The sequence below is a fragment of the Protomyctophum parallelum genome, assembly GCF_964188405.1.
Source record: "Protomyctophum parallelum genome assembly, chromosome: 23".
Lineage (NCBI taxonomy): Eukaryota > Metazoa > Chordata > Actinopteri > Myctophiformes > Myctophidae > Protomyctophum > Protomyctophum parallelum.
The window spans coordinates 26,874,834-26,889,167 of NC_139715.1; the positions used below are offsets into that span (position 1 = coordinate 26,874,834).

Below are 14,334 nucleotides of genomic sequence, written 5' to 3' on the forward strand. Positions count from 1 at the left end.
AATTCCTCTTCCATGCTGAATGGTTTCTTTGCGGAGTCCGTTTGTGGCGGCCACATGGCAGAAACCTTACTGGGCTGTTGGGATTTGCCTGTTTCATTGTCATGTACAGCTGATGTATCTCCCTTCGTTGGGACGGCGCTGCTCTGAGCAGTGGGACTTCTGGAATCCATAACTTTCTTTTCGAGTGCCGGTGATTTTATTTTTGACTTTTCACTCGGGTTCTGCTGGTTCTTAGTGTTCCATAACTCTTTGTGTGGTTTCTGTCCAAATCCTTCGTCGTAATTGCCTTTGGACTTGAATAGTTGTTTGAAGTGTGGCTTGCAGTACATCTGTCCATGGAGAGAGGCATAGTTGCCGAGGCTGTGAAAGATAACAGCACAGATTTGTATTAACCCATTCTGACCTGAGATCAGATTCATACGAGGTTTCCACTGGACACACACTGGTCTGATTAACCCATTCTGACCTGAGATCAGATTCTAGAAATGTCAGTCGCTCTTCGATTTTTCAAAAATAGCAGACCTACAAGCTCGTATCGCGCCACTCGGTGGCGCGATATGAGCTTGTAGATCTGCTATTTTTTAATAGCTAAAGCATAACATGATGCTGACACCAAAATGGGTGCCCGTTCAGAATGGGTTAAAGTACAGTACAACGTGTAAAATAAAAATAGCGGTGCAGTGAAATAGTTTTACCTTAGTGTGCCTTTGCAGTGCTCACAGCGGAAGCAGGTTTTATGGAAGTTTTGTTTGTCTGCGGTCAGCGATTCCATGGGGTACACCCTCTTCCGGCACGCCGTGCACATTTCGGACTCTGGAACTCTGATTTTCTGCTATGGAAGATAAGACATATATACATGTCAGTTTGTTGTTTGTTATGAACTCTCTTTTAGAAATTATTATGTCAAAGATGAGAGCAATGATTCAGCAAAGTAATATGGTGGCACACCGCACAGCATTTTCTCTTCTTGAAATGCAATCATTTTCAGTAACACTTGAACTCAACATGCTGTTAAGTATACAGTTAAAATTATCTACCAGCACACTTAGCAATGCAGATTGTCGGTGAAACCCATTTGAATGTTCTTAACCCATTCTGAACGGGCACCCATTTTGGTGTCGGCATCATGTTATGCTTTAGCTATTGAAAAATAGCAGATCTACAAGCTCATATCGCGCCACCGAGTGGCGCGATACGAGCTTGTAGGTCTGCTATTTTTGAAAAATCGAAGAGCGACTGACATTTCTAGAATCTGATCTCAGGTCAGAATGGGTTCATCAGACCAGTGTGTGTCCGGCGGAAACCTCGTATGAATCTGATCTCAGGTCAGAATGGGGTATAATGCGACTGCTGTTTATGAAGGGAACATGAGAAATATTATTGGCATCATCTGAATAAATAAGGGGCCGATGTCTACTTCTAAAAAATAACTACTAAAAATATATAATGCCATATTATTGTTTCTAATGCCCTGATTTGTTGAAGCCCACTTTCTCATGAACAGTTGGTTAATTCCCCCAATTTGACAACAATATGAACGATTACAATCTGAGAGCCTGTGGGGAAAAAAAGGCTTTTGTGCTTTCTTAGAGAACAACATATCAACCCCCCCACCCCACCTTCCTTTCTAGGGAAAACCTTGTTAAAGCCCCCTTGATGCCTAATCCTGGCATGCATCCAAAGTTTGAGTGCCCCCCCTTGGGAATCAAGTCAACAGTCTGTTCCAAGAAAAACAATAATGTCACACACGCAACCAAGCATTACAAAATTAGAGCAATATGTTGTTAATCCTTGTTGACACCAAGCCTCACACCACACATTACAATTAAGGGATTAACGAGTATACTGTGTTTATAGTCTTGGAAGATTGTATAATACTACTTAGGGCAGATATAAGCAGCTATTGAAATAAATGTTTTAAATAAAGAAAAGTCGATGAGAAGACCATGAAAGAAAATTAAGCACCTTATACATACGCATACTTTAAAGAGTAAATTATTCTTGTGCTTGTGTGTGTGTGTGTGTGTGTGTGTGTGTGTGTGTGTGTGTGTGTGCGTGTGCGTGTGCGTATAGTACACTTGTGACTGAGGGTCAAACGTCCCCACAAGTAAAGTAAAAGTTTGGAAACAGACATTGTGAGGATAATTTTCCTGGTCCTCACATGATAAATGCTTGTTTAATCCTTTTTAGTCAGAATTACAATCAGTAAGTGATTCAGGGATTAGAGTTAGAGTCATGTCAGATTTGCAGTACAGTGTCACTCACCAAAACGAGCAGAACCACAGGCTCACAAAGCATCACAGTGTGACCCGTGGTGAGCTTGGGTATTAGCTATTTTCGGTGTGTGACACCGGGCACAACTGAAGGACAATTCAGGCTTTAGGCCGGATTAGGTAAGAGAAAGAAAAACGACTTTAATACAAATGTTGGGTTGAAGAGAAGACACTAAACAAGTATATTGGATAGCAGAAGGATTAGTACGTTTTCGAAGACAGTCGCAACAACAGTGTGTGTGTGTGTGTGTGTGTGTGTGTGTGTGTGTGTGTGTGTGTGTGTGTGTGCGTGCATGCGTTTGTGTGTCCAAAGTGCAGCTGATATCGTATAGTTCGCAAACGTGTAGTTGACGCACACACACAATAAGCATGTTAAACACACCGTCACTCAGTTAGATTCCTCATGCTGCACGCCGTTTACCCGTCACGACAGACTCCTGCTGGTGGTGTGACGTTGTGACGACATGCGACGACGACGACGTCGTCCTCTGCTCCGACGTGACCTGGCTGAAGCCCAGGTTCTGGAACACGCCCTGGCTCTCGGCCCACGACTGCTGGAAGCTCCTCAGCAGGTCTTCGGCGGAGGCGTCCGGCCCCGGGGGCACCAGGTCACTCCCCTTCACCACGTCGGCGTACGACGGAGGGTTCCCGCGGAGGAGCGCAGAGCTCTCGGCGTGGCTGCCGCTCTCACTCATCACGCCCTGAAAGAAGTTTCCGTGGTCGTCCACGCCGGAGAAATGCTCCGTGACGGACGTCGTTTCCGAGTGCCCCGTCACCGTCGGTTCGGACGACTCCCGTCTCTCGATCTGCTCCCGCAGCTCGCGGGCGGCCTGGGAGCCGTGCTCGCCCGTCTCGAACACGTCCTTTATGGCCTTCACGTTGAACGTGGTGATGTCCTCGCCCTTCGGAGCTTTGGGTTCCGCCTCCTCTTCCTCTTCGTCGTCCGCGTCTCCCTCGAGCCGCTCGGAAATCACGATGGGGTCTTTCCGGGTGTAAACCTTCGGTTTCGGGGATTCGAATCGGTTGACCAGCCTCGACAGGTCGACCCTGGGGAGATCTTCCTTCAGCAAATCTACGTGCACCGTTTCTGGCACCTCTTCTAGTTCGGCACTGAGTCGCTCCGGAATGTCGATGGGGTCCTTTCTCATGTACATCCGGTTGACCTCTGCCCTCTGGGCCTCCTCAAAGAAGGACTTCTTATCTCTGACGCTCTTCATGGAGTCCACCATTTCTGACACGTCCATCACGTCCTGCTCAGAGCCTGAGGCCTCCATGTTGATTTCCGTCTCACTCATCGGGGACGACAGCTCCCGTTCGGCAGCCAGCTCTGCAAAAAACTCGACCGGCACGGGCATGGGAGGCGGAGGGGTCGCGACCTGTGGGGGTTTCGGCACGGTGGTCCGGCGGCTCATGGTGGGAGAGGGCGTGGCGCGGCTGAAGTGAGACATAGGGGTGTAGGTCTTGCGGGGGGGCGGGGGAGGTGTGCCCACGGACCTGTACGGCGGAGGGGAGGGGGTCACGCAGAGAGGGGAGTCCAACCTCCGCACCGACTCGATGCTGATGAAGGTGGGCGACGGGGTGCGGATGCTCATCAGCGGGGAGGACACCCTCTGTTCGATGTTCGTGGCCTCGCTCAGCTCCTCGTGACAAGCTTTTCTCTCCTCAACCTGCTTCTTCTGCGTCTCCACCCTAGCGGAGCCAATGCTTATTTTAGATATCTTATTGGCGGTGGAGCCGCTGAATGCTTTTTTGTCAGGTTTTGGGAGCAACGGCGGCGTTGTGGGTGGTGGTGCGACTGGGAGCAACACCTCTTTGTCCTGCGTTTGTGCCATGGCTGTCGCACTTTCTTCGAAAGAAGTGAGCTTTGTCTGAGCGACATTCCTCAAATAGACGAGCATCTCTTTTAACTTTTTCTTACTTTGCAGAAGAGCAATTTGGCTCAAATTACTTCTCTCCTCTTGCCCCATCATCCAGTCAGGGAGCTCAACAATAATCGTCCTGACAGCATTTGAGTCAATTTTGCTCGGAGTGCCCTGAAGCTCTTTTATTTGAACGACGAGCTTTTGCATTAATTGGGATTTCTCTGTGACTGTGGTCTCCACAATAAGCTGTGCTCCTTCTGCGTGGGTGTGTTGTTTGCCGGTGTCTCTCATCAATCCCTCCTCGGGCTCACCTTTAGGTTTTCCCGCCACTGCCTGCATTTTGGCAGTCTCCGTTGCTTTTTGCTGCTGGTTTGAAACCGTCACCTTCTGTTTGTGCATCTGGACCGTTTCCTGCTTGTGGGAACTGTGCTGAACCATGCTCTCCGCCACCATCAGCTCCTCGTGCCTGTGACTGTGCTCTGCCTTCACGCTCTGCTGACCGAGCGAGACAGACACGTGGCCCTGTCCTTGAGGAGCCACCGTAGGCATTGTCTTTGAGTCTTTAGGCATTACGTTAATTGAAGAGGTCTGCTTTACGTCATTTTCTGTCTTTGACATCTTCTTTGTGTTTTTCACCTGCACCTCCAATTTAGCTCCCTTCATCGGCGGAGCCATTATATGACGTTTCTCCTCTTTTTCTTTCACGTCCATTTTCACCTCACTCCTCGTCACGGTCACCTGGCTGCTTTCCTGAACGCCTCTCGTTTCACTTGTCTGTGAAATATTATCACTGCCCAGCTGTAAATCTAATTCACTTTTCACAGTCTCCTTTTGTCCCTCAGTATCACATTTCTCCTGTGTTTTCTCTGTTGGCATCTTGAAGGTTTTCACCTTGAAACTTGGAGTAACCTTTGGAATTTTAGTGGGCTGGGAGGGAGCCTTTTTCCCCTCCTGGGTGAGAGCCACATTAATATTCCTCTGCTCCTCTGCTTTCACTGTGACCGCAGGCTGACTTTGGAGATTTACATTTCCCTGGACAGCACTCTGTGTGGCAGTGAGAGACTTGGAGCTTGATTTCGTAGCAACCTGCTGCTGCTCAGTCGCCACGGAAGTGACCACCCTGGAACTTGACTGGAATTTAGTCACAGAGGAGGCCTCACGGCAAGCCTCTGCGACCGAGACAGAGGCACCGTGACTCCCATCCAAAGACATCGTTTGACTGGCTGCGACGTTATCGGAGGAGGCGAGCGCTTTTTCTGTGCAAACTGAAGCAGAGTGCTCGCTGGCCAAGTGCTTTTTATTATCTAAGTTAATATTTGGTGATCCGGGGGCTGATTTTCTATTTACCACAGAGATAAAAGGCTTGCTCAAAGGGAGGTTGGGGGCGGTTTTCTTTGCTGATGTCTCTTGTGCTGACATTGTGTCTTTGGTAATGATTTTAGATTTTTCAACCATAATTTGTGCGGCTGCTGCTGCTGCAGTCTCTTCTCTCTCAGCTGTCTGCGCTGCAGACGGCTCAGTGCTGGTGATGAAGGATGGTGCATGCGCTTGCATATTAGCAGGCGGAGGAGAAGTGGGAGTAATAACTATATTTTTCTCTTTTTCCTCACTTTCCACCCTCTGTAGACGGTATCTCTCCTCTGCAAGCATGAGGGGGGTTTTGAATTTGCGAGCATATGCTTTGGGCTTCGGCGCAGCAACATCCTCAGGCGGGGGCAGTTTGAAGGCAAAGGGTTTTTTGCGTGGCTGTGGCATTTCGTCTTGCCGAGTCTGTGCCGCCGATGGTATTTTTGTCACAGCCGCCGCCATTGAACGCGACTCCGACTGAAGCAGACTGTCTGCCTGTTTAGTCACTTCCCTTTTCACTCCCTGGACTGAAGTGTCCTCTTTAATATCAGCTGACACGGCCACTGGCTCTGCAAGAGGGGGAGGGGGAGGAGGTGGAGGTGTGGGTTGTTTTCTCTGCCATTTGGGTTTAACCTGCATCGGCTGCTTGGCTGGCTCAGGTGGCTTTATGGGGACTTTGAACATGGGCCTGCTGACGGGTTTGCCCGGCTTGTCGGACGGAGGCTGAGGCATGGCGTTGAGCTCCTGCTGTGAGGGAGGCGGGGGGAGGAAATCTGGGGGTGGAGGAGAGGGGAAAAACTCCACCTCAGGCTCGACGGGCGGCGGCGGCGGGGGTGGAGGTGGAGGGGGGAGGTCATTGTCTTGCCTCAGGACGGGGGGCAGAGGGCTCTCCCCCACGGGCGACGGAGGCGGGGGAAGGGAGAACTCGGACTCGGAGCGCGGAGGGGGCGAGGTGGGCGGAGGTGGGGGGAAGTGAATCTCGGGCTTGCCCTTTTTGGTCATGATGCCGCCTTTCCCTTTCATGTCGAGGTTACGGTTGACACTCTTGATGTGTTTGATGTTTAGATTTTGCGCAGCGGTGGCGCCCTTGTCTCCCGTGACCGCCGAGATGCTTTGCTTCTGGGAGGCCGCCATGTGCTCAGACGTCGTCACACTTTGATTGTGCACGACAGTCTGCTCCATTACCGTGGTTTGCACCTGCCTGATTGTCTTCATCTCGTGGCTTTGCCTTGTTGAGGAAACGTGCATCTGTGATGCATGTTGCGCCTCTTTTGCCACGTTCACATTAGTCACTTTATTTTCTGTTTGCTCGTTATTGCTAGCCTGTTTCTTCTTCGTGATCATGGACTCATGGCTTTGGTTGGCGGAGGAGACATGCATCTGTGATGCGCCGTGCGCCTCTTTTGCCACGTTCACATTAGTCACTTTATTTTCTGTTTGCTCGTTATTGCTATCCTGTTTCTTCTTTGTGATCATGGACTCATGGCTTTGGTTGGCGGAGGAGACATGCATCTGTGATGCGCCGTGCGCCTCTTTTGTCACGTTCATATTCATCACTTTTTTCTCCAATTGCTCATTATTGCTAGCCTGTTTCTTCTTGGTGATCATGGACTCATGGCCTTGCGTGGCAGAGGAAACGTGCATCTGTGACGTGCTCTGCGCCTCTTTTGTCGCGTTCGCGTCGACCACTTTCGTCTCCATGTGTTCGTTATTGCTCTGCTTCTGTTTCATGATTGCGGGCTTAGGTGTCTGTGCTTTCTGCGGGGGTGGCGTTTTCTGTTTCACACTCTGCTCTTTGGTGTTGGGCTGCTGTGGGGCCTCGGGTGTGTTTTCTGTTTTGACTGCAGTGAGCGCAGCATGCTCCTCCTGGGTTACGTTCATTCTCACCACTTTGCTCTCCGTGCACCTCTGCTGCGCGTGCCACTGTGACTCAGCACCCTGAGGGAGGTTTCGCACAGCGGGGGCCGGATTGACTGTTACACTCTCATTCTTAGTCGCATGTGTGCTTTCATGCTCCACTTGCTTTGCTTTGCTTTGCTCCACTTGCTTCGGGGGTAATGGATTCCTCGCAGTCACCTTTGCCTTCTTGTGACCATACATGCGCTTTGGATTTGAATATTGCTTTTTCTGCATTAGGCACTTGATTGTGCCTTGAACGTCACCCTTTAAAACTTCCTCTTTCTCCATTTGCGATGTCTCCTGTCCCTCGTAGAGCGACTTTATGGAGGTTTTCACGTCTCCTTCCATGCTCCCCCGGCGTTGCATCCTCGGGGAGGTAGAGGGTTCCAGTAATATCTGGATGGTGCCCCTGACATCGCCCTGCTCACTCGCCTGATGCTGGTAGACCTTTCTCTCAGTCGACACCTCGTGTAAATTCTGCATGGCCGTGTAAATGTCTCCCTTGACGATTTCCTCCTTGTCCATGCCTTTCACCGCTTGCGTGCACTCCTCCAGGGATTTCAGGGTGCTCTTGATGTCTCCCGGAACCAAATCGTCCACGGTCGCTTCCGCTTTGGTCGCGGTGGATTTCTCCAGCGACTCCAGCGCTCCCCTGATGTCTCCTCGGACAATCTCTGGCTTCTCCAGCTCCTTGGCCTGATGCTGCGCCTCCTCCAGAGACCTCAGTGTCATGGAGATGTCTCCTCGGACGATCTCTGGCTTCTCCAGCTCCTTGGCCTGACGCTGGGCCTCCTCCAGAGACCTCAGCGTCGTGGGGATGTCTCCCTTGACCACCTCCTCCTTCTCCACCACCACCGCCTGATTGGCAGCCTGCGTCAGCGAATGCAGGGTCGCCCTCAGGTCCCCCTTGACGATGTCTCTCTTCTCCAGGTTCCTGTAGGTGACGGCGGGCTCCGTCATGAACACCTGGACTGTGTTGTGCACGTCGCCGGGCAAGATGTCGTCCTCGGCCACCGTGCGTCCGATCTGGTGCTGGTTCTTCCTGAGGATGCTCTTGGTCTCTTCAACGTCCCCGCCGATGATGCACTCTTTCTCCGTCTTCCCCTCTTGTGCCTCGTCGTCGTACTGAAGTTGTTTGAGGTAATCCAACGCTCCAGACTCGATGCAGGTGGAATAAAAGCTCACGTTGCCTCTCTCCGTGTCTGCCACGCGGATCTTTGTCGACTTCTCTGCGTCCGTGTTGGACAGGAGCCTGTGCAGCGTTCTGTTGACGACGTTGCTGCCCTGCGCGACGTCCTCTTTCTCCTGGCCGCCTCCCTGGTCTTTATTCAGCAGGGAGTAGATGGTCATCCGCACGTCGCCCTTCTCGTCCTCTTGGATGAGAATGCCGCGCCTGGAGGAGCCCTCCTCCTTGAGCAGGTTGCTTATGGCCTCTTGAATGTCCCCCCGGATAATCTCCTCCTTCTCCTTGTTGGTTCCCTTCTCCTGGTGGAACAGCTGCTTCACCGTGGTGGTGATGTTGCCCCTCTCCTCCTCGTCAACAGTAATGCCCTTTTCTGCAGCGTCCCGCCGGTTGAGGAGGTTCACCATGATGTTATTTAAATCCCCCCTGATGACTTCCTCCTTTTGGATCTGTGGCGCCTCCTGGTTCAGCAGCTTATATTTGGCCATTCTGATGTCGCCTATCTCGTCTGCCTCAATGAGTATTCCCTGCGAATCGACCATTTTCCGACAGTAAAGCTCCTCGAGTGTCTCCTTTATGCTTTTGCCAATTATTTCAGTCTTCTCCACGTTGCTCGTCTCGTTAAATTGGTGGCCGTTTGTTTCAAACTGCCAAGTTGTCGTCTTCACGTTGGCTTTGGGGATCTCCTCCCTCTGGACCATGCAGTCTGTTCCCTCTGTCTCTTTGATCGTGTCCAGAGGCTGCTTCTCAAAGAGCCACACTGACTGCTTGACGTCCCCTTTCATCACCTCCTCTTTTGTCACTTTCTCCATGTCATCGTACTCGGCGCCTTCGCAGTGAATCTGATCCATCGTGCGTGTTTCAAACATCCATGTGGCCGACCTCACGTCTCCCTTTTGGATTTCACTCACGCTGACCGTCCTGACGTACTTGTGAGACGTCTCGTCCGTCTCGAAACGTTGCTTGTTTGTCTTAACGTCGCCGCCTTTGATGTCGTCCACCATTTTGGATCTCACTTTCATGTCCTCTGCAATCTCGTCCAGAGGCTGGGTCTCAAACCTCCACCTGGCAGAGCTAACGTCTCCTTTCTCTATGCCTTCCTCAGTCACTGCTTTAATTACATATACCTCCTCTGAATCTCTGATTGAATCCAGAGGCTTGGTTTCGAACAACCACCGAGCCCCGACTACATCTCCACTCATGATTTCTTCCTTGGTAACGGTGGTTACTTCATGGTAGTGGCCATCTTTGTCACAGATGGCATAGAGTGGCTGTGTCTCAAACATCATGGTGTAGTTCCTTACGTCGCCCCTCTCTATCTCCTCCCGGATGGTGCTGGTGAGTTTTGAAATATCGGTGGACTCCCGTTGAATTTGATCAAGAGAGTATGTCTCAAAGATGAACCGGCCTTTGTCAACGTTGCCTCCCTGCACGTCTGTCACCGTGCGGCTTTCCCTCGCCTCCGCTTCGTCGTCGCGGATGGCATCGATCGACTGATTCTCAAACATCCAGGTACAGTTGACCACGTTTCCTTTCTGGATGTCCTCCGCCTTTTCCGTCTTCAGCTTCAGCATCGTCTGCTCGGAGGTGGAGCTCATGATGTCGGTGGAACGATTCTCGAAGATGAACTTCATCCTGGACACGTCGCCGGACTGGATGTCGATTTCCGTGACTCTCCTGAAGGATCCGGCAGTGTCGTCGCCCGTGAGGTTCTCGAGGTTCTCGGTTTCGAAGAGGAAGCGAGCCAGGCGCACGTCCTTCCCATGCACGTCCTCCTGCTTCACGGTGCAGGTCTTCAGGATGGTCTCGGTCTCTGACTCTGTGTGGTCACGGATGTTATCCAGTGTCTGGGTCTCAAAGAGCCACGTGCACGTTTTGACGTCACCCTTTTGCACTTCCTTCATCACGTCGGTCTCGCTCTTCTCCCTTTCGTGGAGCACGTCCATGGGCTGCGTCTCAAAGAGCCACCTGCACGTTTTCACGTCTCCCTTCTCGATCTGCATGTCTTCCTTTGCTTTGTGCTGTTCGTCTTCAAAATTGCTGAAGAATTTGATGCCGTCGAGCGGCTGGGTTTCAAAGAGCCACTTGGCCGTCTTCACGTCCCCCGACTCAATCTCCTGTTTCGATATGCCTTTTATGATCTGAAACTTATCGACGCTCTCGTCAAACTCGTCGATGGGACGCGTCTCAAACATCCACCTGCAGCTCCGCACGTCTCCCTTCACGATCTCTTCGCGCCTCACCGTTTTCACCTCGTGGTAATGGCCAGAGCTATCTTGCATTGCATACATGGGCGTGGATTCAAAGAGATCCTTGTTGGATTTGACATATCCACTCGTAACACCCTCAACTTGTATTTTCTGTGTCCCCTCACATTTGCTTAAGTCCATGGTTTCAAACCTCTCCTTGTAGTTTGTTACATCTCCTTTGTCGAGAGTCTCCATGTTCACCGTCCGGGTGTATTCCTTTTTCTCGTCCCTTATGTTTTCAAGCGGCTGGCTTTCAAACACCCATTTTTGATGCCTCACGTCACCCTTTTCCTCTTCGGAAGCAACTGTCTTTTGAAGCTTCCCTACCTCAGCTAGATCCTTCAGGTTTTCCATGGGCACGGTTTCAAACAGGTGCTTCGCAGACCGCACGTCACCACCGACGACCTCCGCAGAGGGCAAAGGCCTGGCATTGGCGTTGTCTTTCAATGTGTCCATTGGTTGGGTCTCAAAAACCAGACAGTGCCTCCGGACGTCAGCTCCGATCACTTCTTCCTTCTGCCTCCTGGTGTTTCCCCATTCCTCCTGGTTGATGGTATCCAGGGTCTTGGTTTCAAAGAGCCACCTGCCCTTGTTCACGCCCCCTTTGGCGTCATCCTCCATGGACACTCCACAGATCAGCTTCACCTGGGACGGATCTTTGCTGATCATGTCCAGAGGCTGCGTCTCAAACATCCAGCGCGAAGTCTTCACGTCCCCTTTCTCGGTCTCCTCCCGGCGGATGGTGGTGATTTCCAGCATCTCCCCCGAATCTCCTCGGATGACGCACATGGGCTGCGTCTCGAACATGCGGGTGGTCATCTTCACCTCCCCTTTGATCTCCTCCAGCTCTGATTTCAGGTTCAGGAAGTGGCTCTCTTCGATGGTTTCCATTTTGCCGAGGGAATCCAGATGCTGGGTTTCAAACAGGTACCGGGCCGTTTTAACGTCGCCCCCTGTGATGTCTTTCGCCACGATGATTTCCTGTGTCTGCTCATCCTCTTGGTAGATCTTGTTCAGATAGTCGAGCGGCTGCGTCTCAAACAGCCAGGTGGCGGTGCGGACGTCTCCCCTGGCGAGCTCCGCCTGTTTTCTTGTCTGCTCCGTGGAATCGGGAGTCTCTGTCCCCAGAACGTCCATAGGCTGAGTCTCGAACATCCACGCCGTGTATCGGACATCTTTGCCAGCAATGATTTCCTGCTGGCCGATGTTCCCCACCTCATCCTCATCCGGAATCTCATCCTTAATGCTATCCAGCGGTTTGTTTTCAAACATCCAGCGCATGGACTGCACTTCCCCTTTCAGGATCTCGTCCCACTCCAGGTACTCTCTGTCAGGGCTCAGGCACCGGTCGGGGCTCATGCCACCGCTTCCCTCGCTCTCAAACACGTAGCACGCTTGTTGCACATCCCTCCCGACGGCCTCCTCACTCTCAAAGTGAGCCCGTTCCCCCTCCGTGACCTGGCTCAAGAAGTCAGTTTCCAGGTTTTTGCGGACGTCCGGGTGGATGTGCTTGTAGAGCCGCTTGAGCTCGGCCATGCTCCTCTGCTTGAAGTACTGCTCCTTGTCGATGGTGTGTTTCTGCTGAGAGGCTGAGTCGGTCGGCTGGGGAGAGACACAGCACTCTGTGGGAGCCTCCTGGGGCACCGGCAGTAAGTCTGCGGGCGGGGGAGGGAAGTGCACCCCAGTCTCACAGGCGGATGCTGCCGACACCACAGCCGATGAAGAGGCAGTGGCCGTTTTGACGGTGGACGAGGTTTCATGGCTGGTCATGGTGGAGGAACCTTTGGACGACTGGTTAACAGGCTCCCACTGAAACTGGCTGTAATCCACGTCAATCTAGAGTAGATTCACGAGCAGCGTTGTGAAAAGGAGAGAGGGCAAGGAAAGTTGTGTTGCAGTTAGATAACGTACAGCATAGAAAAGGGTTGAATAGAGTTTAGAAAAATATTGAATATGAGCAGAGTGACTGATGACGGAAAGAAGGAAAGAGGAATCCACCTTAAACATAACTCATAGTTTGGTCAGTGGACGGAAAACTCTCTCAAAACATAAACACGAGAGCCCAGTTAATATTCATACAGTAAGTATTAGCAGAGCCTGGAATATGTGAGCTTACAGCAATAGCCCGACGTGTGTCTAAAGGAGGATTTAGGCACAATTTCCTTTTTATTTAATTCATGAAAAACCTCACACACACCCTCGTCTATAGGGCCTTTCATCCAATTCCAAATGTATGCACGGCCACTTCCTAGCGCGCCCAATTTCCAGGCTTTGATGATTCTGATGCGGCCTCATCTCAACTTAATGAAATCACCATAATATCTTCCATTTGGATAAACAGACAAACATTCATTACCTTAATTTGCTTGCTTGGTGCGGCCTCCTCCACGCTTTTCTCGTACTGTTGCTTCAAAGCCTGCATGGAAACCTTTGGTGGGTCCTCTCCTCCTCCGATGACTGTGACTAAATTAAACACAAAGAAGACCAAGACTGCCTCATTAAGTCATTAAGACCGGAGACCTGCAGATTCTACAAATGTCTTCTGAATCAGTTTTCTGAAAAACCTATGTTTCTGTGCCAGTGGTTCTCAAACCTTTTCATGTCCAGGACCCCCAGAATGACATTTATTTGGCTGCAGAGTCAGACCCCCATCTCAAACTATTTTGTTTTAGGGAGCCCCAGAAGCAAAGATAATGAGTTAAAAATGTTCGCTGTGAAAGAATATAATCTTAAAAGAATTGCACACACATTTCCATTATTTTTCAAAACTAGCAGATCTACAAGGACGGACGTAGGGCGCTATGAGCGGGTACATCTGCTATTTTTCAAAAGCTAAAGTACGTTCCAGGTCTTAATGGGTTAAGTCATTCACAGAAAAAGGGAAGCTCAGGGGGGATTGGAAAGGGAAATAAAATCATTTCATTAAAAAGCTGAGTAGTTTTCATTTTCCAAAAACCATGCAGCTGTGATTGCCCAATTTCCACTCTCCAATATTGTAGCTTCCTCAGTTATCCCTGATTAGACTCACTGCTATGCACTGAAAAGCAGAATCACTGGTGCTGTCAATTAATTCCCTACGCTTATATTATAGCCTACATAGGACTCTTTATCCCATTCTGACCTGAGATCAGATTCATACGAGGTTTCCGCCGGACACACACTGGGTCTGATGAACCCATTCTGACCTGAGATCAGATTCAAAAAAATGTCAGTCGCTCTTCGATTTTTCAAAAATAGCAGACCTACAAGCTCGTATCGCGCCACTCGGTGGCGCGATATGAGCTTGTAGATCTGCTATTTTTCAATAGCTAAAGCATAACATGATGCCAACACCAAAATGGGTGCCCGGTCAGAATGGGTTATGCTATATTTGCAAATTTCCAATACTTTTACTTCTACTCCACTACATCTCAGAGGTAAATATTGTATTTTTACTCCACTATTTATTTGACAGCTTTATAGTTACTAGTTACTTTGTAGATTTGGATTTTGATTACAAAACATGCATTAACCACTTCAGC

At 50.5% G+C, this 14,334-nt stretch overlaps 1 protein-coding gene across 3 annotated transcripts in view; it reads right to left on the reverse strand.

Annotated features, from left to right (window-relative positions):
• Positions 1-220: 220 nt before the first annotated feature.
• xirp2a (xin actin binding repeat containing 2a) overlaps positions 221-14,334 on the reverse strand; it is an 81,353-nt gene continuing 67,239 nt past the window's right edge. For 2 of the 3 annotated variants that reach the window (XM_083758533.1, XM_083758531.1), the window contains 4 exons: positions 13,170-13,276; positions 2,695-12,649; positions 696-832; positions 221-360 (listed from right to left, as the gene is read on the reverse strand). In XM_083758533.1, coding sequence (XP_083614659.1) covers positions 735-832; positions 2,695-12,649; positions 13,170-13,276 — 10,160 coding nt within the window. In that variant the 3' untranslated portion in view covers positions 221-360; positions 696-734. The remainder of the gene's footprint in view (positions 361-695; positions 833-2,694; positions 12,650-13,169; positions 13,277-14,334) is intronic. The other variant, XM_083758532.1, reaches the window with a different exon arrangement.